Raw genomic sequence first — 25398 nt, 5'->3', positions numbered from 1 at the left:
GATGTCCAGCGCAGCTCTGGACAAAACTTCAGGAACCTAAAAATTTCTTCGACCACGGACATACGGCAACTAAGAAATGCACTAATCAGCCAAAACACAATGACCACTGCCAACCGCGAGGTGGGGCCTGCGTAGTGACGGTGTGGGCACGTGACGCGCTATGAAAAGTATGTAAGCGCAATAGAGACGGATGGGGATCACCACGCGAATATATGGGCTGCAAATGGGGAAAACCACTGAGATAAGTGACTTTGTCGAAGGACACATTATCATTATTATAATTATTATGCAAAGCCTGTGAACAAGTATCTCGCAAACGGCGGAGTTGGTCGAATGCTAACGCGCTACTGTCGTGAGCATCTACAGGACGAGGCAGGAGGACAGTGAAACTACCACTAGGTACTAACTGGTTGGACATCCTCGACGCTTCACAGAACGTGGGATTCGAAGGCTTGTCTGCTTTGTAAAGTAGGATAGATGGTATTCTGCGGCATCTCTTCCGAAAGAACGCAATGGTGTAGCACGCCGTTCATCGTACGTTGTTGAACATGAAACCCCGCAGAAGATCATCCCTACGTGTTCACATGTTGACACAACGACCTCGTCAGTTACGATTACAATGGGCACGGGACTATCAGGATTCGACCGTCGATCAATGGAAACGTGTCGGCTCTTCGGGTGAATTACATTTTTGCTACAGTAGGTCGATGATAGTCTCCGTAAACGCCGTCATCGAGGCGAACGGCGGCTCGAAACACGCAGCGCGCCACGGACGCAGGCTGGTGGGAGCAGTAATATGCTATGGGAGATATTCTCTTGCTCTTCTATGGGACCTGTGATAGTAATAGCAGACATGCTGGCAGCTGCGAACCACCTGCATCTCTTCTCGGTTGATGTCTTCCCCGACGGCGATGTCATCTTTCAGCAGAATAATTGTCCGTGTCTCGGAGACAGAGCCGTGATACAGTGGTTCGAGGAGTTCTACAGTGAACTTACGTTGATGTCTCGGCGACCAAATTTGTCTGATATAAATCCTATGCAACGCATTTGGGTCGCTATCGGCTGCCATCACCGCGTACGCAAATCAACGGTCCGTTATTTACACGAATTACGTGACCTGTACGTAGACGTATAATGCCACATTCCTCCACAAGCCTACCAACAAACTGTCGGATCCGTGATACGCAGAATCAGTGATGCATTTCGCTCCAAAGACGAACAAACAAGGTATTAAGCAGCTGGTCATATTGTTTTGGCTCGTCAATATAAATAATACGAAGTTTGTCGATGACATTGCAATCCTGTCAAACAGGCCAAAGGACTTGCGAGATCAGTTGAATGGAATGGGTTCTATCTTAAAAAAAGAGATTACAAGTTAAACATCAGCAGAAATTAAACAAGGGCAGTAAAATGTAAGCAAATTAACTCATGTTATGCCCAAGGAATTTGGATAGGAAACGAGAAAACGTAAGCAGTAAACGAGTTTCACTGTTTGTGGAGTAATGTGACTGACGATGGCCAAAGTAGAAAAGATATCAAAGGCAGACTGGCTACAGGAAGATGATAATTTCTGAAAGAGAGAAATATTTAATATCTAACACAAATGTATATTTTTTGAGATAATTTGAAGTTGGCAACATTTTACGGAAGCGAAACGTGTACGATAAACAGCGCATGAAGAAGGGAATAAAAGCTTCTGAAATGGGAAGCTGGCGAAGAATGCTAATGGGTAGTTCGGGTAACTAATCAAGAGGTACCAAATCTAATTTGGGAGGAAAGAAATTTATGGCGTAATTTGACTAAGAGAAGAGATCGGTAGACGGGATACATCCGGAGACTTCAAGGAACCATGCCGCGCGGCCTAGCTGTGCGGTCTACGGCGCCTTGCCACGGTTAGCGCGGCTCCCTCCGTCGGAAGTTCGAGTCCTCCCTCGGGCGTGTGGCGTGTGGCACCAAACAAGTTGAAGCAATCATCAAGTTGGTAATGGAGGGGAGTATGCAGTGCGAGACTAAGGCCTGGGTACAGCAAACAGTTTGAAATTGGTGTACGTTGCATTAGTTACTCAGAGACGAAGAGGCTTGCACAGCACTGACTAACGTGGAGGGCTCTAGCTACAGAGTAATGATAACAAAAACAGCCAGCAGTTCATGTGAGCAGAGACGAAACCCAGAGGGAGACATTTACGGGCTGTATTGCGGGTAATCAAACATTTCCAATTGAAAACGATGCAGGAGCATCTTTATTGCCCCTTCAGAATGCATCTGAGAATTGTCTTTAAGAAGAAAATACACGACAGTTATCTAATGTCGGCTGCACAGCTTCAGGCTTTGGTTACGTAAGAGAGGAGAAGTTACGCATCTCAACTAATTTTTATTATTTATAAAATGCAATTTATATTCTGTAAGGATATAAAATACACAATGGGCTAACAGTGAATGATGAGCGGTTCTACGAGGGCAGTTCAATAAGTAATGCAACACTTTTTTTTCTCGGCCAATTTTGGTTGAAAAAACCGGAAATTTCTTGTGAAATATTTTCAAACATTCCCGCTTCGTCTCGTATAGTTTCATTGACTTCCGACAGGTGGAAGCGCTGTACGGAGCTGTTAAAATGGCGTCTGTAACGGATTTGCGTTGCAAACAACGGGCAGTGATCGAGTTTCTTTTGGCGGAAAACCAGGGCATCTCAGATATTCATAGGCGCTTGCAGAATGTCTACGGTGATCTGGCAGTGGACAAAAGCACGGTGAGTCGTTGGGCAAAGCGTGTGTCATCATCGCCGCAAGGTCAAGCAAGACTGTCTGATCTCCCGCGTGCGGGCCGGCCGTGCACAGTTGTGACTCCTGCAATGGCGGAGCGTGCGAACACACTCGTTCGAGATGATCGACGGATCACCATCAAACAACTCTGTGCTCAACTTGACATCTCTGTTGGTAGTGCTGTCACAATTGTTCACCAGTTGGGATATTCAAAGGTTTGTTCCCGCTGGGTCCCTCGTTGTCTAACCGAACACCATAAAGAGCAAAGGAGAACCATCTGTGCGGAATTGCTTGCTCGTCATGTGGCTGAGGGTGACAATTTCTTGTCAAAGATTGTTACAGGCGATGAAACATGGGTTCATCACTTCGAACCTGAAACAAAACGGCAATCAATGGAGTGGCGCCACACCCACTCCCCTACCAAGAAAAAGTTTAAAGCCATACCCTCAGCCGGTAAAGTCATGGTTACAGTCTTCTGGGACGCTGAAGGGGTTATTCTATTCGATGTCCTTCCCCATGGTCAAGCGATCAACTCTGAAGTGTATTGTGCTACTCTTCAGAAATTGAAGAAACGACTTCAGCGTGTTCGTAGGCACAAAAATCTGAACGAACTTCTCCTTCTTCATGACAACGCAAGACCTCACACAAGTCTTCGCACCCGAGAGGAGCTCACAAAACTTCAGTGGACTGTTCTTCCTCATGCACCCTACAGCCCCGATCTCGCACCGTCGGATTTCCATATGTTTGGCCCAATGAAGGACGCAGTCCGTGGGAGGCACTACGCGGATGATGAAGTTATTGATGCAGTACGACGTTGGCTCCGACATCGACCAGTGGAATGGTACCGTGCAGGCATACAGGCCCTCATTTCAAGGTGGCTTAAGGCCGTAGCATTGAATGGAGATTACGTTGAAAAATAGTGTTGTGTAGCTAAAAGATTGGGGAATAACATGGTGTATTTCAATGCTGAATAAAACAACCCCTGTTTCAGAAAAAAAAAAGTGTTGCATTACTTATTGAACTGCCCTCGTAATTATGCGGAAAACAAACAACCAAAAAAATAAAAAGTCGTCGGCTCCCAGTTCCTGTCTTAATATTGAATTTGTTTTTTTTTTTCCCCTACGAATGCTACCAGTAATCTCACCATTTACTACGTCATTTACATGCTGTAGCAAAACTACCGAATCGTAGTTTTAGTAGAGCGCAACTCTACTCACAACTATTGTGAAACACTGAAATAATTAAAGTTGTACTGAGAAGTCGTAGTAGTGACCATTGTACTTAAGAACGAACAGCGTTTATGTCACGCACATTCAGAAAGTGGAAGCCTCGTGTTCTCCTTTGACGTTCATATTAGCTTTATGTAATTGTCAGCTGCTATCTAAACCATTTCCTCCTGTGTGAATAGAACTTTTAAGAGCGTGTGTAGATGGCCCTCTGGGAGCTGTGCGTGGCTTTCTTTACCTGCTAAAAACTGGTACCGCGTCTGTTCGTAATACTGCGAGCAACTTATTTTTGTTCTTCGCTGTGGCTTTTATTCGCCCTGAAAATGGGTACAGCGAGATAAATACCTTCTGACTTTAACATTGCTATCTTATGCAAACAGTCGAAAACAGATGGAAGTTAATTTGGTGATGGCGAAAAATTTTGCTTTCGTTCAGGGAACTGTATATCAAAATGGACGATTATTAATGCAGATGATGTGTTAGGTTTCTGTTTAATAATCAAGGCCAAAATATTTATTTCAATCTGCATTTTCCTAGGATCTGTAGAGCACGGCGACATGAAAGGTGACAGAACAAGAAGCGGTTGTTCGATATAGCGGCAGTGTATTGCTAAAGATGCGAAACACACACACGTTATTAAATTTTTAAAACTATGGACGTTGAGAGAAGACATAAAATTTTCCCCAGACTTGCATATCTGACAAAACAGGCAGATGATATCTGTGTCAGTTCCTTTCTACAAAATACAAGTTTTCTCTCTCTCATGTCTATTTGTACAGCTTCAAAGAAATTTTATGAAATATGTAAATATGACTCGAAAATTTTCTCGCATAGGTCTGGTGATGTGAATATCATTATTCCAGTTAACACTTGTTTGAAATCCAAATCTAAACAATTTTTTTTCCGGACATGCAAGATTTAGCTACTATTTTGGATCTTGTAGCTATACTAACGTTATATATATCATTTGTGTGTACGACAGCTACCACAGGTCATGCATATACAAAGTGTTCCCTACCTCTGCCCACACTGTATCAAATTATTCACTTTGCCAAAGAGACTGAATTTGAAAAATGACACGCAAATGGTGGCACACAAAAATAAGTAGCTTTCAACCGAAGAAAGAAGAACATAGAAAAGTCCCTAGGATCAAGATCGGCATATGTCTGATCGAGAAAGACAGCGGTCATTTTCTTGACCGAACGAGTTGGCACACTGGACTCGCACTCGGGAGGACGACGTTTCAAATCCGCGTCCGATCATTCTGATTTAGGTTTTCCTTGATTTCGCTAAATCGTTTCAGGCAAATGATGGGATGGTTCCTTTACAAGGACACGGCTGAATTCCTTCACCATCCTTTCCTAATCCGATGACCTCGCTGTTTGGCCCCCTTCCCCGAATCAACCAACTAGCCACCATTTTTTGTAATTAAACATGAGGTCTTAACCACATTTATCACGTTTCACGGCCAGTTTCGAATGTTAATCGCTTGCAGGTTCCTTTTCATGTTTGTTATATACAGGGTGTATAATAATTAATGGCGTAAATGCATACAGTTGAAAGTACACGATACTAGAAGCAAAAAAGTCTCAGTAAACATAGGGTCAAAAATGCATACCTTAAGAGCTACGAGCAATTTTTCTTCTTCGATTCTGCGAAGAGAATCTCATCTACTGCAAGCTCTTTGCTTTTTCCATATTTTGGGAAGTGATAATATGGATCAAAACAAGAAAAAATGTCCAGTAAACATGTGCTCTAAAATGCATTCCTTAAAAGTTATGAGCACTTGTTCATCTTTGGTACTTTGGAATGCATGTCTTCTAATGGACAACTGATCATAGCTCTAAAGGTATGCATTTTAGAGCACATATTTAATGGACTTTTTTCCTTGCTTGGTCCACATTATCACTTCCCAAAATATGGAAAGCAAAGAGCTTGCAGTAGAAGAGATTCTCTTCACAGTATCGAAGACGAAAACTTGTTCGTAGCTCTTAAGGTAGCATTTTCGACCCTATGTTTACTGAGACTTTTTTGTTTCTAGTATCGTGTACTTTCAACTGTATGCGTCTGCGGCATTAATTATGATACACCCTGTATATACTGAGTCATTCCGCAGCTGCAAACTGTCGTAGTCATACATTCATACAGCTGGGTTGATAAGTCAAAGATGTAACTAAAAGTGAAATAGATCTGAAAATGACTTTTTGCCTGCCGATACCAGTCATAAAAGTCATCACTATGGTCATAACTATCAATAAGCTTCAGCTACATCCGGCCTCTTCAATTTAATTTTATAAAGTCAAGGTATGGTAGCAGAAACTGTGGACACAGTACCACTTCCTTAAATGCGGTTGTTACTACTTGAAATACAAATATTCATAGAAATATTGTCCAGAGATTACCTGCAGCTATTCTGGCGCTTCGAACTATAAACAATATTACTGTTATTTCAATAAAGAGATTGCTTAAAATTTTCAGGCACAGTTGTGACAACTTCTCATTCGCAATCTAAGTCAGAAACAGTTAGTTATCACTTGATACGGTCGTAGTATAATTTGATAATTAGTGAACAGTATGAGGAATATCGAAACATAAATTTCAAATTTATTGTGAGAGTATTACCCCAAAGCCGGTCGGTGTGGCGGTGCGGTTCTAGACGCTTCAGTCTGGAACCGAGTGACCGCTACGGTCGCAGGTTCGAATCCTGCCTCGGGCATGGATGTGTGTGATGTCCATAGGTTAGTTAGGTTTAAGTAGTTCTAAGTTCTAGGGGACCGATGACCACAGATATAAAGTCCCATAGTGCTTAGAGCCATTTATTTCCCCCAAAATAAGGAAGCAAAAAGTTGGGCGAAAATATGTATTGCCTATTTTTCCACCAAATCCGCTCTTTAGAAACCATTCTAAAAATCCGGAAACCGAATGTTTTGCAGCCTCCGCTTCATTACGAGGGCAAGGTGAAAATTTCTCCGCCTGGCACAGAGGAGATGATGCTGATGCTACAAATTACGTTCTTGGTGTGCTGATACGTATTTAGGAATCTTTCAAGTCAAGTGTGAATTCAGTCAGCAGAATTGTTTTAAAATAGTCGTGCAAGTTTTGTTCCAGTGGATACTTTGGAGCAGATTTCGGCCAAAAAATCATTGCGTTGAAGGATTTATCGAGAACAGAAATACAGTGCGTCCCTAGAGTCATGGTGTAGAAATGAACCGTTGCTGTAGCTAACAGAAACGAAACGAAAGTTTGAAATTTGCCCTACATTGGACAGTACTGCAAAAAGTTTCTGTACAATGCTGTTCAATGGTATGCGTGCGAAAATGGTGCATCACAATGAATCGTTTGACAACAGCATATCAGGCCACGTCAGTCGATATGTGGGCGGTACAGAGGAACGTTCATTATGTTCTGTGGCTTGGTAAAGTCGAATCCGTAACCAATGTCCAACGTGAATGTTGTCGCGTGTACAACGAAGAGCCACCACATTGAAGTAACATTAATGGTTGGGATAAGCAGTTAAAGGATACCGTCTGTTTGTTGGACAATCCCGTTCTGGTAGGCCTCCAGTGAGTGACGACTCTGCAAGAGCTATGTGGGATAACTACATAAGGAGCCCCAAAAAATCAGTGCGTGCCTGTGCTCGAGAATTAGACCTAAAAAATACTACACCTGCACGCTATCGAATCGACTGATAGACCCAAACGATTCGAGGTTGTTACAGATATGCTTAACGAGATCGACTGCGATGATCCTTTTATGAAGAAGATTCTGCTTAGGAAGTGAGGCTACATTTAATGTTTGTCGTTCTGTTCATCGCTATAACATCAGAATATGGGCTTCTGAAAATCCTAGTGTCTACACTGAGTACGAACGTTAGACCCCTAAGGTGAACTTGTGGTGTGTCCTGATGCGTGATAGAATTATATGTCCATTTTTATTTGCGGAGCAGACTGTGACGTCAGACAACTATCTTGCATTTGTAATTGCTTAGACTGCCACAGTTCCCAGAAGGTGTCATCTTTCAATAATACAGCGCTCCTACACACTACACCACCATTGTTCGTGAGTTCCTAGATACAAAATTTCCCCAGTGGAGGATAGAAAGGGGTGGTTTGAAGTCATGGCCACCACGACCCCTGGACCTAACACCGTAAAACTTTTACTTTTGGGGTTATTTGCACCAACGTGTGTGAAGTGAACATATCAATGACATTAATCATTTAAAACAGAATCGCAGATGCTGTTCACTCTTTTATACCAGACGTTCTTGCACGTGAGTGGGAAGAACTAGAATATCGAAACTTCCTGGCAGATTAACACTGTGTGCCGGACCGAGACTCGAACTCGGGACCTTTGCCTTTAGCGGGCAAGTGCTCTACCGACTGAGCTATCCAAGCACGACTCACGACCCGTCCTCACAGCTTTAATTCCGCCAGTATCTCGTCTCCTACATTCCAAACTTCACAGAAGTTCTCCTGCGAAACTTGCAGAAGGTAGGAGACGAGTTACTGGCGGAATTAAAGCTGTGAGGACGGGTCGTGAGTCATGCTTGGGCAGCTAAGTCGGTAGAGCACTTGCCCGCGAAAGGTAAAGGTCCCGAGTTCGACTCCAGGAACCGGCACACAGTGTTAATCTGTAATTTATGAGTCATGTCCGGACTTTTTTTAACGAAATCAAACTGATTTAACACATTTCACAACCCTTGGGCAAATTTTTAAGCTTATTCATCTTGTAACGCATAGTCTACGCATATGTGGCAGTTATAAAATGCAGTAAATGATGTAAATGATGTACCCCCTCTGCGAGGGTGTCGATATTAATAGTTTTCAATTCTGTAGTATTAATCCCCCATCTTTAGATAATTTAACGTGGATCAGTGCTTAATTTCTTAAATTTTAGGAGCCGGAGCCCACATCTATTCATCCACACAACTTCCCCCTCCCCATCCAACCTCCATAAAAATCACAAGTTACGATCTTTGAAAACTTACACGACACAATGAAATTTTTTTTAACAAAACATTGTTCTGAAATTCAGGTTATTGAAACATATCTTAGAGCTCTGAGTTTGGTGTCAGTTGTAAACAAAAGACACTCACCCAGAAAAAAACCGATTTTATCACCTGGAATTGAACCAAGAGCCACCAAGTTTGTAGCCAACGACGCCAAACACTAGGAAAGGAAGGAATATAATCTGAAATAGATTAGGTTACTAGGTAACAGGTGCAAAAATGTGGTACGCGTGTGTACATCTGCGTTTGCAGATGACACAATGTGGAGCTTCAATCAAGTCACTACTAAGATGGCCACACACGTAACTGTATGCTTGACAAGCACCCATGCGCAAGCGTTGTACACAAGGATGCCTGCGCGTGAGTGCGATAAATTTGCGCAAGTATCAGGACTGTATACTCTGCTTTGTCGATTTTCTATTACGTAAGCTTGTGCAAGTATGCAAGTGTGTGCACCAAGAATAGGGACGCTTGTTCAAGCACGCGTCAGTAGTAGATTAGTTTTCTTAGCTGTCATGTCGAACGATCTGACATATATCAACATCGAATTTCTTGAAGATTTTATTCGTGGTTATGAAAATTAGCCTTTCCTGTGGAACATCAAATAGAAGGCGCGTTATGAAAAAGAGAAAAGAGATGCTGCGTATAATCTTCCTGTTAAATATAAAGCAGTTTATCCTGCAGTAGAGAAAGATGTAGTAATTGGGAGGATAAATTCCCCGAGATCAAATTATCGTAGGGAAAGAATATAACGTGGAAAGCAATTATAAATTACGGACTGCTGCGTGTCAGGTGTACAAATCAATGCAGTGGTATCTTCATTTGTTTTGCTTTCTGTGTGAGCAAGAGGTGCCTAGAAGGCCTGCGACTAATTTAGAACAATGAGAAGTAAGTGAGGTAGGTTTTGAAGAATATTTGGAGTTCGTTACAACAACACTATTATAGTTAAAGGATATTTGGCTTTATTTGTTTGTATAAAACTTTCATACGCAGTTTCATTTTACTTATTCTGATTTTATTTTGTTAATGCACGATGTTTTGTCGCCCAGGAACTTGTCACTATTTATAAAGCAGTTCATGAATTTTTCAACATATTTATCAACAGGTTAAGAGACGAGGTACCGGCAGAAGTAAAGCTGTGAGAGCGGGGCGTGACTCGTGCTTGGGTAGCTCATATGGTAGAGCACTTGCCCGCGAAAGGCAAAGGTCCCGAGTGCGAGTTTCAGTCCAGCACACAGTTTTAATCTGCCAGGAAGTTTCAACAAGTGGAATATTTCCAGAGGTAAAGTTCCGTAATAGTAACATATCGATTTAGCTGGTGATCTCAATGCCGGCCCTGGGGGGGGGGGGGGGGGGGGGAGAGAGAGAGAGAGAGAGAGAGAGAGAGAGAGAGAGAGAGAGAGAGAGAGAGAGAGAGGAAGGAGGCGAACCCACGGCGGGAGTTTTCTTTTTTTTTTTGGGGGGGGGGGGGGGGACAAAATCCTAGACTTTACAATGGTTCCGAAAGGAGGAGTTAAACAACCCAGGGACAGTTATGTATAAATGAAGAAGTGTGAGAAAAAGAAATACAAATCATTCATAAAATCTAATTCCCTACTGGAAGCTGTCTACGGTAGTGTGAAAGCAGATGACAAAGGAAGCGCTGGAGTTTGTTACCTTCGTTGCGCCTTTCAAAGCAGCGAAGACTGCTACAAGCAATGATGGCAACTCTATTTCTACTCGACGTCTACATAAATCTTAAAATATACCTACACCAGCTCGAAAGCCCCCTCCCGAGATGAGAAAAACTTTGTGATGAAGATAAATGTCAACATGTTATGGCGTGAAAATTCCTTAAATACCTATACAAATACAGCTGAGAAAAATACTTCAAAATAATTATAGAAAGAATAGGTAAATTATGCACTACCCGTCGCATAACATAGTCTTTTTAACCCAGACGTTGCTATTAAGAGTGTTTACACGCTGAAAGAAATATGGCATTTTTCCCCATCACTCCCTCTCCTTGATTTGCCATTAATACCACTTACATTACACTATTTCTTGCCACAATCCAGTCAATTATTATTTTCATTTACGTCTGTAACTTCTTTGAAGTATTCCCTCATTCCCTATTTTCTCAATGTTGAAGCCACAAGTAATACCGATTAATATTAAAGTTATTACAGAAAACCTGTCACACCTTATTTTCGACTGAAGCAATTAAAATGCATTGGACGAACTGTTTATCCAGTTACGCCGTGTTTCATACTGTTTGCGTTGCAATAACTTTAGAATGCAATTGTTACTTCCCTCTCCAATAAATGAAAGTGCTTTCAAAACTTCTCGATATTCGACCGCAGCTGTTTTTCTTGTATGTACTGCGGACACACTGAATAGGCACTGGCGATTTTCACTCTTCTTTTTCAACAAATCAAGCAATTACATTCAAGTCGCTCGCTGTCCTATGTACAGTAGAAGCGGCGACGACAGCGTCGACAGTGTAATAATCAGGTATGCTGTTTGTTACATGTCTTGCGCCGCACGCTGTCCGCTGCTCAGGAAACGACGAGAAGTGAAAAATGGTTCAAATGGCTCTAAGCACTATGGGACTTAACTTCTAAGGTCATCAGTCCCCTAGAACTTACAACTACTTAAACCTAACTAACCTAAGGACATCACACACATGCATGCCCGAGGCAGGATTCGAACCTACGACCATAGCAGCAGCGCGGTTTCGGACTGAAGCGCCTAGAACCGCTCTGCCACGGCGGCCAGCCCTATGAAAGTGAACACGCCTTAGTTACAGACGCTGCTTGTGAAATAACTTCCTTTGGTTGTACAACTAATTTTGCAGTTAGGATGCCTATATCTCAATGTATTACGTAGTAAACATTTCATTTCACTTCCGTTTCTCTGACCATTGCTCCACACCAGTCTCTGGTATTAAAGAAGTATTCATGTCAAAGCTGCGAATGAGGAAGTGCGATATGTGAAAATAAGACATCATGGATGAATGCAATTGTAAAATTGGTTAATGATGTCAGAAAATGCAAGGGAGAGGGCGGCGCTTGAAATTTCCGCACCGGCGGTAAAAGTAGCTGGGGCCGGCTGTGGATCCTATGTCAACATGAATTATGCCGTATCATGTGATATCACAATCTACAGAATCACAAGGATCATACGGTTCTAGGCGCTACAGTCTGGAACCGAGCGACCGCTACGGTCGCAGGTTCGAATCCTGCCTCGGGCATGGATGTGTGTGATGTCCTTAGGTTAGTTAGGTTTAATTAGTCCTAAGTTCTAGGCGACTGATGACCTCAGAAGTTAAGTCGCATAGTGCTCAGAACCATTTGAACAAGGATCATACGTTCGCCGGCCGCTGTGGCAGAGCTGTTTGAGGCGCTTCACTCCGGAAACGCGCTGGTGCTACGGTCGCAGGTTCGAATCCTGCCTCGAGCATGGATGTGTGTGCTGTCCTTATGTTAGTAAGGTTTAAGTAGTTCTAAGTCTAGGGGACTGTTGACCGCAGATGTTAAGTCCCAGTGTGCTTAGAGCCATTTGAACCACTTGATCATACGTTCGACCCATATCGGTCATTAAATAAGTATGTAAAGCAACAGTTACTTTTATTACTTTATCAATAGCACCTACTTCCAAATTTACAGCGGTGTGAAAAATTCTAAAGCGTGCTGCGAAATCCCTGAGAGATTTTCTGTTCCAAAGACCACCATCACCATCCAATATTCTGCCATTTGTGCGACAGAACATCAGATCGAACACGAAAAATGTATAATTTAAGTCTGCTGTGACATGTAGAACCAGTCTCAGAGTATGTTGTTGTTGTTGTTGTTGTGGTCTTCAATCCTGAGACTGGTTTGATGCAGCTCTCCATGCTACTCTATCCTGTGCAAGCTTCTTCATCTCCCAGTACCTACTGCAGTCTACATCCTTCTGAATCTGCTTAGTGTATTCATTTCTTGGTCTCCCTCTACGATTTTTACCCTCCACGCTGCCCTCCAATACTAAATTGGTGATTCCTCGATGTCTCAGAACATGTTCTACCAACCGATCCCTTCTTCTAGTCAAGTTGTGCCTCAAGCTCCTCTTCTCCCCAATTCTATTCAGTACCTCCTCATTAGTTGTGATCTACCCATCTAATGTTTGTACTGAAAATCAAATGAGCCGTCTGTAGCTGCAGAAACTCTTCTCTGCTTGTTTTCCACCAATGAAACCAGCACAGTGCGGAAAATTCCATCTCTTTGTAAAATAATTCGCTAACTTGCACCAGTCATGCGAGCACATCAGCTAACAAAGGGAGGCCATGCGTTAGATCATGGATTTACTTCAGACTTTGTATACTTTTAATAGACGATTAGGACAAAATAATGTGCAAGCAGTATGGCGTACTACTTAGGCGATTTCAAGAAAATCGCAAGAGAAGTACCTAGGCATTGTGACCCTAAGCACACTATGACGGCGGTTATGTGGTAAGCGTTCAAGTACCTGAACCGGTTGATCGCTGAATCGAGTCCCGCTAACGGTTTTTTAAATTTACATTTTTCTCCAACACTAGTCATTATTTCGTACATATTACATTTGAAAGGTACTATGATGAAAAGACACACATATCTCCTTGAACTTTTATTGAATTTTCAATGTTATTTCGCTGTTGACTACTTTTTATTATCATAACAAGTATTATGCTACTTTTATTCCTATTGGCAAGTTAAAAACTTTATCAAGCGCCTTAAAACTTGTTGATAGTTGATTGACAACGAACGAAAAATTGTTTCTCGTGAAGATGCTATTACAATATATTCAGTCGTACATCGCCAGTTTCCGGCACCTATATTTACGAAAATGTTGCCTTACTCATGGTTTGCATCCAAATTATCGGAAGAAAGAAGTTTTACAAAGTGTCAATGAGCTGTGTTTCTCCTTGGAAGCTCTGAAGATTTCTTGTGTGTGCGGGGTAATTACATTCCATTCGATGCAGTAGATGCCGTTTTAATTTGTTTCCCGGGTTTGTATGAAAAATATTGTGCTGCACCGTGTAATGTCGAAAGCACATCCGCCGATTAATCGTACATTATCTTCACGGTCTGGCATATTGTAACGCGTTGTATTATTGAATAAAGTCACGATGTGTGACTTTGGCTTTCCAAGCCTCTCTCTCCTCCTTGAAACCTGTGTCTGCGGATCGAAATGTTCAGCTGTAAAGCAGTCCTCACTACCTTTCCTGATTGCAGGTACAAAGGAGTTCGGAAATCGCGACAGGCATACGTTTTCAGGAAAACATTATGGGTTGGGTCATTTAGTTGTCGATAATTATAAATATAATTTTTGTTGTGGTAAGAAAAGTTAGGAAATAGCCAAATAACGTTGGAAAATCAACAAACGTTCCCGCAGATACACGTGCCTACATCATGTTTTCTTTCAGTTGCGCTGTGTACGAAATAATGTGACTAGTATTGAAATAAATATAAATAAAAAAAAACCACGAGCAGGACTCGATCCAGCGACCCCAGTAACGGAGCTTGAACGCTGAGCACATGACAGCTGCCATCTCGTGTTCAGGGACGCAACGCACCGGTAGGTACATCACTGACGCGTGAAATTTCTCTTGCGCTTTTCTCGAAGTCGCGTAAGTAGCATGCGTTGCTACTTGCAAATTAAGTTGCCCTGATGGACTTCTAAAAGTATACAAAATTTGAAGTAAACTCCATATCCGAATGTCGTGGCCTGCCCAGGTGAGTTAGACGCATTTCACGAAATACGAATTGATTTTTGTGCAAGCATGTTTGAGCCCTGTGAAGGCGAGAGGGATTTGTACACGCTTGTGCAAGACGTCTGATTATGAATACTCGTTAAGCATGCAGTTATGTACACCTGTAGAAACTTTCTGTCACTTAAGACTATGATTCATTTTGATTACTTCAAGCGAATATCCGAGTGCGTGTTGAGTAACATAGGTACTCACAATAGACACGAGTTTCAACGAACTGTAGGATTGCTTCTCCGTGCGCCCAAGGGAGATGGAGAGCGCGAACACAACTGCGATAGTGGCGCCCAGACAAGTCAGCCCCACCACACGTAGCGTCCTGCGCTGACACGGCAGCCGACCTCCAGGCATTTCCGACCTCGCTGCGCGTCAGCTGACAACCCACTGCCAGCGTCGGCTTCTCACAGCTGCCGGCAGCGCTCCGACGGCGGTTGCCCGAATCAGTAGGTTCGAGCGCTGTCTAGCTGCGACGCCGACTGTTCACAAACACACAACCAGAAGCCCGCATTCTTTCCTGGTGCGGGGATTCAGGGTTACGAGAGCAAGTTGAAAATTTCTTTATCTTGCTCACAGATGGCGCTCATACAAATGACGTTTTCGTTATGTTGCGCAATAACACAAATCTGCGAAATGCACTAGTTCATACGGCTTTTTAAATGTTGGCATGCGCGTGTGATAAGCTAGAATGCCGCGCTGTCAAAAAATTCGGCATTTTGAACGGTTTATCCACGTCGCCAGAAATTTACCTCAAGTTGACAAAGATTCATCCTATGTGCTTTTATATTAAGGAATGAAGGATTGGTCCGCCTTTTTACACATACACAATTATTGTTTTGCTTTAATACCCACAGTAGTGGCATCCTAAGTGCGCTTTTTTCTTTTATTTTACATTGTGTGTGTCCAGTGGTTACCAACTGAAATCAGCCACAAGGCTAAATTAGTTAACCACTTCATCACTGCTGCATTTGGCTTGTCCTGAGCCGTGGCTGGCTCGTACTTGAGTGCCATACGTGTTTTTGTTGTCTTCTGTCGCTGGTCTGGTGTTTTCTCCTGCTCATTTGTGAATACTGCGTCTTATTATGTTGCTGTGACTTGAACACAGTTTCACTGCAAAAATTTACGTTTCTATTTGTGCAGTGAAACGTGTATTCAAGTAACAGCAACATACAGGGTGTAAACGGTATAAGGCGCCAAAATTATACAGATGGTACATCTCGGTGTGCTTGACAAAAAGTCTAATGACATCTTCTTGTATCATGTACTTTATTTTTGTATTATTAAAACCTAATGTTCGTAGGATAGATAGTATACGCATTTCTGTTTCGTAGTCAACCGACAGTACAGGGCGTACCGAGCTTATTGCCTACAATGGCGGGGCGGCCAGAGAAAGGCAACGAGCCGACCAGAGGACTGAAATCATTAGACGTGTACAACGACGTGGTGTGATAATCAGCTGGTACCGAAAAAAGGAATGTAAACGGTTTTTGGGTTGTCAATAATGTGTAATACGCTTTACGTGAATTGAATACAACCAATCTGTTTCTCAACAAGTCGATAACGAAGGTCGTAGTAGTAATGACAAGCTAATATCAAACACAATGTATTTCCATTAGTACAAATTCAATCAACCACCAAGTAGATAGTTGTGCATTAATTACAATCAACTGTTTCACCTTTTTACGGCAATGCCATAACGAATACTAAATTCACATTATTTTCCTTCTGTACAACAACATCGTAACGAGAAGAAAACCCATTACTTCGTTTCCTCTTACACCAATACTACAATAAATGTTCGAAATGACCATCATTCGCTTCTACACATGCTTCATTACGGTGAACCCAGTTTCGTCGCACTCATTCACACACATGCACATTGGCCTTTATGGTATTGGCAGCATCTAAAATCTTCTGCGTCAATTCGGCACATTATTTACTGGCTCAGCATAAACAAGTTCCTTCATATGGCCCCAAAAGTAAAAATCCAGTGGATTTAAATCAGGGCTGCGTGCTGGCCATCGACGTGGACTCTAACGCCCGATCCATCGTCCTGGAAATCGACTATCCAAAATTCTGCGTACTCTGTGACCAATGTGGGGTGGAGCACCATCGTGGAGGAACCACATGTTATGACGTATGCCTAACGGAATGTCTTCTAACAACGTTGGTAACAATGTTTCCTCTAGAAACGTTCGGTAATGGTTACCAGCCAAACGTGCAGGTAAAACATAGGGCCCAATAATGTAATTATCGAGCATACCCACCCACACATTTACGGAAAATCGTCGCTGAAAATGTGTTGCCACTACGTGGCGAGGATTATGTACACTCCACGTGTGCATATTGTGGAAATTAGTTATTCAGTCGCGCGTGAAACACGCTTTATCTGTGACGAGTATTTTGTTGACAAAATCATGCTGCGCACTTTGTAACAAAAACCACTCTGAGAATTCACGTCGTGGAGGGAAATCTTGTTCTTCCAATGCTTGTACGCGTTGAATGTGGTAAGGCCGCGGACGCTCCTCTTGCAAAGTGCGATGAACGACAGTGTGCGATATACCCACGTGGCGGGAGATGCTTCTAGTACTCTGAGAAGGATCCTCCTGGAAGCAGTCCAGAATTCTTTCCTCAGCTTCTAATGTACGATCGGCGCGTTGTGGGCCTCTGCCTTCTGCGCGGGGCAGTAAAGAGCCAGGATCTCTCAATCTAAGGAAATTAAATACGTACTCGTCAGTTGTATTCTGTCATGATGTAAAAAAAACGGAAAGCATATCAGAACAGAAGATACGTTTCGCATGCGGACGAAAATTTACAAAGGTGCAGACAACTACTGTACTTTTAAGATGTAAATGCATAATAATCGCATACAAGTAGAGAATTACAATGACACAAACCTTTGGTGCACAGCAGCAAATGTCTTTCGTGCAGGAAGTCGTCGTTGTGGGAAGCGTTCTCGATAAATTCGTACAGCTGCCCTCGCAACACCTTTTGCCTCGCCATAAATTAAATGTATATCGCATAGTTCAGCTATAGTAAATCTCCTTTCCATCCTAACAGTTAACAGAGTTGCAATAACATCTGCACAGGTTACTCGCCTACTGTCGTCGCTCGGTGTATTACAATGATGCAGCCACTCAGGCCGCAGTTGCCTATGTGTTTACGATTTACGCTCGCGATTTCGCTACGCGCACGGGCAATAGCAGGAACCGATTGCTTACGTACGTGCACGGCCAGTGATCTACTTTTCCAGAACCATTATCCTGAGACGAACTGTTTCTTTCTGGGACAACCGTAGGAAATACGCAAACATGTTACTAGACTTTTTGGTCAAGCATTGCGAGATGCGCCATCTGTATAATTTTGGCGCCTTATACCGTTTACACCCTGTATAATAAGACACAGTATTCACAAATGAGCAGGAGAAAACATCATTCTAACAACACAAAAACAACAAAAACACGTATGGCACACAAATGCGAACCAGCCACAGCACAGAGCAAACCAAATACAGCAGTGATGACGTGTTGTAATTTAGCCTTGTCGCTGATTTCAGTTGGTAGCTGCAAGACATACACAGTGTAAAATACACTCCTGGAAATGGAAAAAAGAACACATTGACACCGGTGTGTCAGACCCACCATACTTGCTCCGGACACTGCGAGAGGGCTGTACAAGCAATGATCACACGCACGGCACAGCGGACACACCAGGAACCGCGGTGTTGGCCGTCGAATGGCGCTAGCTGCGCAGCATTTGTGCACCGCCGCCGTCAGTGTCAGCCAGTTTGCCGTGGCATACGGAGCTCCATCGCAGTCTTTAACACTGGTAGCATGCCGCGACAGCGTGGACGTGAACCGTATGTGCAGTTGACGGACTTTGAGCGAGGGCGTATAGTGGGCATGCGGGAGGCCGGGTGGATGTACCGCCGAATTGCTCAACACGTGGGGCGTGAGGTCTCCACAGTACATCGATGTTGTCGCCAGTGGTCGGCGGAAGGTGCACGTGCCCGTCGACCTGGGACCGGACCGCAGCGACGCACGGATGCACGCCAAGACCGTAGGATCCTACGCAGTGCCGTAGGGGACCGCACCGCCACTTCCCAGCAAATTAGGGACACTGTTGCTCCTGGGGTATCGGCGAGGACCATTCGCAACCGTCTCCATGAAGCTGGGCTACGGTCCCGCACACCGTTAGGCCGTCTTCCGCTCACGCCCCAACATCGTGCAGCCCGCCTCCAGTGGTGTCGCGACAGGCGTGAATGGAGGGACGAATGGAGACGTGTCGTCTTCAGCGATGAGAGTCGCTTCTGCCTTGGTGCCAATGATGGTCGTATGCGTGTTTGGCGCCGTGCAGGTGAGCGCCACAATCAGGACTGCATACGACCGAGGCACACAGGGCCAACACCCGGCATCATGGTGTGGGGAGCGATCTCCTACACTGGCCGTACACCACTGGTGATCGTCGATGGGACACTGAATAGTGCACGGTACATCCAAACCGTCATCGAACCCATCGTTCTACCATTCCTAGACCGGCAAGGGAACTTGCTGTTCCAACAGGACAATGCATGTCCGCATGTATCCCGTGCCACCCAACGTGCTCTAGAAGGTGTAAGTCAACTACCCTGGCCAGCAAGATCTCCTGATCTGTCCCCCATTGAGCATGTTTGGGACTGGATGAAGCGTCGTCTCACGCGGTCTGTACGTCCAGCACGAACGCTGGTCCAACTGAGGCGCCAGGTGGAAATGGCATGGCAAGCCGTTCCACAGGACTACATCCAGCATCTCTACGATCGTCTCCATGGGAGAATAGCAGCCTGCATTGCTGCGAAAGGTGGATATACACTGTACTAGTGCCGACATTGTGCATGCTCTGTTGCCTGTGTCTATGTGCCTGTGGTTCTGTCAGTGTGATCATGTGATGTATCTGACCCCAGGAATGTGTCAATAAAGTTTCCCCTTCCTGGGACAATGAATTCACGGTGTTCTTATTTCAATTTCCAGGAGTGTATAAGGAAAAAGCCTACTTAGGAAGCCACAACTGTGGTGAAACATGTTTGGGTATTAAAGCAAAATAATTACTGTGTACTTGCCAAAAGTGGATCCATCCTTAATTAGGAATGAAACACGCACAACACTGGTGTAATATTCTAGAATGTTTATTATTTTTACACGAGCTGGTTTTCGGCTGTTAGGCCATCATCAGGTACAAAGATAAGATCCCTGACGATGGCGCAACAGCCGACAACCTGTTCAAATAATAAATAATAAATATTGTAGAATATTACACCACTGTTGTCAGTGTTTCATTCGTAATGTGTAAAATATTCCCCAAGAACGGACGGAACAGTCAATCAGTGCAATACGTCCTTAATTCATTATTATTTTCTGCAAGTACGGAACTTGAGCACAGAATTGCAATATGGTGCTTCTGTGCTTTTGACGGTTAGGAAATAGGTATCTGACTTTAAATCTGGGCATATTTCTATTGAAGATGGTACTCGTTGGTACTTGTGGAGAATGTCTGACAACTCCAACCACAGATAAAATTGTCGCGAATGTGCATACTATGATAGTGGGCGACCGGCGATTAAAGTTGACGCCATGGATGTACCAGAAGAATGAGTACGTACTGAACATTAAAAATTAACAATGAGAAAGTTCTGTGCAAGATAAGTCGGACACTATATTATGCATGGATGGAATTTCTAAACCCGCCTGATCGTGGCGTCGCGTCCGTATCACCACTCCTTGCAATTTCCGGCGTGCCAGCGCAATTATCTTCGCCTTAGTTCTTTGCCGTTCCAACTGGTTGTGTGGGGTTGGCGGTTGAGCGTCCAGATCTCGGAGAATCACATAATAGAAGTCAACAGTGTTGTGATGCCAGTCGGCCATGTCCTTCCCGTATCTCATCAGTGTCCTCCGGTTCGCCGGTTTGGCGCAGTCCAATCACCATGTCAATGTCGAGTGGTAGCGGGGAAGGCGTCGTTCGCAGGCTGTCCATGTTTCAGTGAGTTGTTGGCGACATGCCAGGTCATGCAGGTGTGAAGTATTGAGTTTCCATGGCGCACGGCTGCGCCATACTGATTGCGGTGGAAGGAGGACCATACAGATGTAAGCGTAATGGTCGGAAAAGGCCAGTGTTCGGCGCCCCGTATCGCAGATCTAAGAGTTTGTGAGGCATATGTCCTGTCTAGTCGGCTTGCGGAATGACTGGTATGAAAGGTATAGCCACAACGGTCGCCATGTTGAACTTCCCAGGTATCGTGAAGCAGGAGTTCCTGGCATGTAGTATAGTGGGAAATCTGATCTTTGGAATGCAGAGCGCATTTGAAATCACCTCCTAGTAGGCAGTGGCCATAACGCCCTAAAAACAGGGAAGCGATTTCCTCGGAATAAAACTGGGCTCTTTCATGCCGTCGGTCGGTGTCTGAGGGAGCGTAGACATTAACGATGCGTGTCCCATGGCAGAGTGCCATGCCCCGAGCTGATGGAAGGAAGGCGACGTCGGTTACAGAAATCCCGTGGTGGACATAGATGGCCACTCCGCGACCCATAGGATCACTCGCGGAGGTGTGGGCGGTATAGCCATTGATATCCGGGAGACTGGCCAAGTGAACTTCCTGCAGAAGGGCGAAATCAATATCCGAAGTCCAGAACATCTCCTGTATAATGCAGATTTTCACCCTGGAATGGAAGTTGTTGGTGTTGATGGTTGCTATCCGGTAGGCCTGGTGGCGGACTGCTGGAGGCTGGTCCACTCCGCCGTTCGCGCAAGGGAGTGGGCGTCGCAGCGGAACGTTATCCCGCTGGCCCGCAGGGGATTCTGGTGAGAGTATGATTAGTGGTTCGGCCCCGACGGCGAAGGGTCCTGTAACGGGTCCTGCTCCTCGACCTCCTCCTCGTGCCACGCCGTGGAAGCGGGCACCGGTGTATCGTCCATTTTGTCTGCAGAAGATGATGTGATGGTGCGTGGTGTAGTGTCGCCTGTGATATGTTCATGAATTAGTTCAGCGTCATCATGGGGCGCAGGGAGATGGGCGCAGGCACGCCAGTGGATGTCTCCCCCCTCATAACGTCTTCGTCAGCAGTAGCGGGTTCTGGGGTCTCGTGCTGGAAGACGGTTGCGTCATCCTCGACTTGCAACGTCTCCTCTTGGCCGGAAACTGTGCGACGTCTTCGCTTGCGACGTTTCGGAGAACGTAGTTTCCTTGTGCGATCCTCCGTGTCCGACGACGGAAGGGAGGCGCGTCGCTCTGGCAGGAAAGCCGCTGTAGGAACGATGAGCGAGTCCATCTTCATCATGTTGCCCATTTTCTTTCACAAACTGTCCGTCGGTCATTGACGTGTCTGTTCACTGTATTCAATTTTGTGTCTGTGTCGTAGTGTGACGTCCGTTTACAACAGGGAGGGGTAAGGAAGGGACCACCAGATATACGTACCTCGTAGTTGTCCCAAGCAAGTACCACGTGTTATTCTCTTGCGTTCCGTTTTGGAAATTTTAACCCTTGAATTTCTTTGTTGTTATATAGTTCACACCCGTTTATTTGTTGTTTTCATTTCTGTGAGAGGTCTATGCGCCATCTTGCCTGCTCTCACTGTTCATCACATTTACTTAAGACGGTAATATATTCTTACCATATGACTCATATTCTATAACCAATGTACAGTACGACATTTGTCAAGACTATAGAAGGAGAACAGGCACGTCAATGACAGGAAGGACAGTTCATAATTTTATGAAAGAGACATTTGGCGTACGAGCGAGATTTGACCCTATTTGCATTCCAACACCGTGACCACATAACCACGACGTTATGATTGCTGCAACTCGTTGATGTTGTACGTCTTCAGCTTGGATCGTTCGGTGTTTCTATTCTGCTCTTTTTCACAGTTCAGTATATCTTCTTCCTGTTTTCATGCTTGATCTGTCTTCAGTTTTTAACGGGATATCCACTGGGCCATTTTACCACTAAATCTGAGAGAGGGTGCGATGGGGAGTTTCGCTTCGTGAGAACCGCGGGCTTCACGAAGACTTTATTAGGACCACACGCAGCCTAGGGGCTGCAGAATGACGGCCACTGCTATAGATTACCGTTGGCAGGTCACGAAGAACATACATAATTTGACATGGCAAGAAACAAAACAACACTCATGCTGACGACTGGATTGTTGAAGTTTCTGTGTAGACTAATTTCACACTATTTTTCACACAGATGGTTGCAACGACCTCTGTCGCCACTCTAGGAGAGAAAGTGCATATGAGGACAAGGTGAATTTTCCCGCCTGGCATGAAAGACAGTACAAAAATGCACTTCTTTCTCCACGTAGATCACTTTTAGGTCAATGTACTTCACCCAACGGTTTTACAGTGAGTAGTATTCAACTCTGAAAAGTTAGAAAAAAAAACATATGCTGCTGTCATAACTTCTTAAATGGACTCAAAACATTTCCAAACACAACTTTTCTTATTAGGTACTGCATCTAGTGAACAGGTAGGGTGTTTCATTAATTTTTACTTCGAAACACTCAGTTTTTCTGTGTTTAAGCATCTTGGCAGGCAGATGTGTTGTCTTCACGAAAGGTGATTACTTTTTTTTTTTCTTTTGCAATACCGGACCATGCTCACAGTTTCTATCCGTTCACTGGGTCAGGAAGGCTTGTGTGTAGTCTACGCCAGTAGGCCTCTTATCCTTTGGAAGTTAGTCGGCAAAAGGAGTATTTTTTCATCGCTCAAAACAGTTGCCATAAACTTTCTGGAAGACCAAATAGACTCACCATTTCTGAGATGATGCCATTGGCTTCCACAAACTGCACTGAGCTTTGTCTAATTTCTCGCTGCACAGGCTGGTTCACGTCTCGTCTGTGGTAGCTAAGCTGTACACAAAATAAATCAGTGTGTGGCGTTTTTTGGTAATAAATATGCTACCAGTCGCTTTTTTATGATTTATTCAACCATGAACATGTTTTCGAGCCACTGCAGGCTCATCTTCAGATGGAGGTGTTACAGAAACATTATCTTGTGGACCAAGTGTAACTAGATGCAGTGCTGGTGTTTCTGGCGGAAATGACGGAAATTTAGTAAGCGGTGACGAAACATTTACGAATCCGAAAGTTTTTTATGTTTTAGGTACTTACAGTGCACTGCCTTGTGGTATTCATATCAGATTGCTTCTTATAACGTGCATTATTACGCTATGATTCAAATAAACACAATATGTAGCTACACTTGGTTTTACACTGGCTCACAGAATGTAAACATTCGATGTTTTTACAAAGAATACAGATATGACAGATACTGCACTTTTACTACATAATAGTCTTTGCCAAGAGATGCATTGTATTATAATACAAATATTACTAGTACGGGTTTTACATTTCAGTATATGTTGCTAGCTGCTTACAAAGCCCGCATCTCGTGGTCGTGCGGTAGCGTTCTCGCTTCCCACGCCCGGGTTTCCGGGTTCGATTCCCGGCGGGGTCAGGGATTTTCTCTGCCTCGTGATGGCTGGGTGTTGTGTGCTGTCCTTAGGTTAGTTAGGTTTAATTAGTTCTAAGTTCTAGGCGACTGATGACCTCAGCAGTTGAGTCGCATAGTGCTCAGAGCCATTTGAACCTGCTTACAAAAGGTAAACAGCTAGAGGTGAATATTTAATACATAATTAAAAACTTTTTGTAAGTTACAGAATACCATAGTCGTTACACACCAAGAATAACAATATTTATGCAGGAAGATAAATTATTGTTATTTTTTATTTTATTTTATTTTATTTATTTATTTTTTTTTGTGCCAGGAAATCCTGGAAATTCTGGAAGAAAGGGTTTTGCGTTGCCTCACTCAACGATAGTTTAAAACGCAAGTTTAAATCACAGTCGCAGTTCGTCATCCACAATGGATAGACTGAAATCAGAGTCTTTTTGAAAACGTTCCAAACATAGTTGACAAATTTTGTTTCACACTTGCTTTTGGTCGCGACGTCGTCGGCAGATCATCAACACTCTGACTACGCCTCATGGCACGCAGGTGACCCATCAGAATGACATCGTCCACGCATTCGTCGAGCTCTACCGTCGTACTTATAGTGAAGAAGATGCTGAAACTGCAGCAGACGACTTCATTTTGCATTATGTATCGCGCACCCTCCCCCACACGGAGGCGGATGCTTTGACAGTGGCGGTCACGCGAGACGAAGTCAACAATGCAATCGACAAGGGTGCTGTCAACAGATCGCCCGGCATTGACGGCTTACCGATTGAGTTTTACCGTACCTTCCGGGACCTCATGGCACCGCGGTGGACGACTATGTATCAAGAACCGATGACATCTGACCAAGCAATCCCACCCGTCTTTGGTGAGGGCATCATCATACCAGTCCACAAACCAGTCCGTGGTTCGATGGTCACGATTTACAGGCCGATCACCCTAGTCAATGCTGATTACAAGATTTTCGAGCGCTTACTGGCAATGCGGCCCCGAACAATACTCCCTCATATCCTCTCGCCAGAGCAAATGACGCCTGGGGGACAGGTTAACATACAGAATGCCGCGACTTAATTGCGGTGACGGCGGCCTGCAGACTTTGTGCAGCGGTCGTCGCTATAGACTTCGACAGCGCCTTCGATCAAGTGCGCCATTGTTTCC

At 44.2% G+C, this 25398-nt stretch overlaps 1 protein-coding gene across 1 annotated transcript in view; it reads right to left on the bottom strand.

Moving 5' to 3' along the window:
• LOC126470680 (lysosomal acid phosphatase-like) overlaps positions 1-15164 on the bottom strand; it is a 156317-nt gene extending 141153 nt beyond the window's left edge. The window contains exon 1 of the mRNA XM_050098680.1: positions 14956-15164. Coding sequence (XP_049954637.1) covers positions 14956-15108 — 153 coding nt within the window. The 5' untranslated portion in view covers positions 15109-15164. The remainder of the gene's footprint in view (positions 1-14955) is intronic.
• Between the last annotated feature and the right edge of the window lie 10234 nt (positions 15165-25398).

The sequence above is a fragment of the Schistocerca serialis genome, chromosome 3 (genome assembly GCF_023864345.2).
Source record: "Schistocerca serialis cubense isolate TAMUIC-IGC-003099 chromosome 3, iqSchSeri2.2, whole genome shotgun sequence".
Classification (NCBI taxonomy): domain Eukaryota; kingdom Metazoa; phylum Arthropoda; class Insecta; order Orthoptera; family Acrididae; genus Schistocerca; species Schistocerca serialis.
This window is presented reverse-complemented; position numbering and strand designations above follow the sequence as displayed.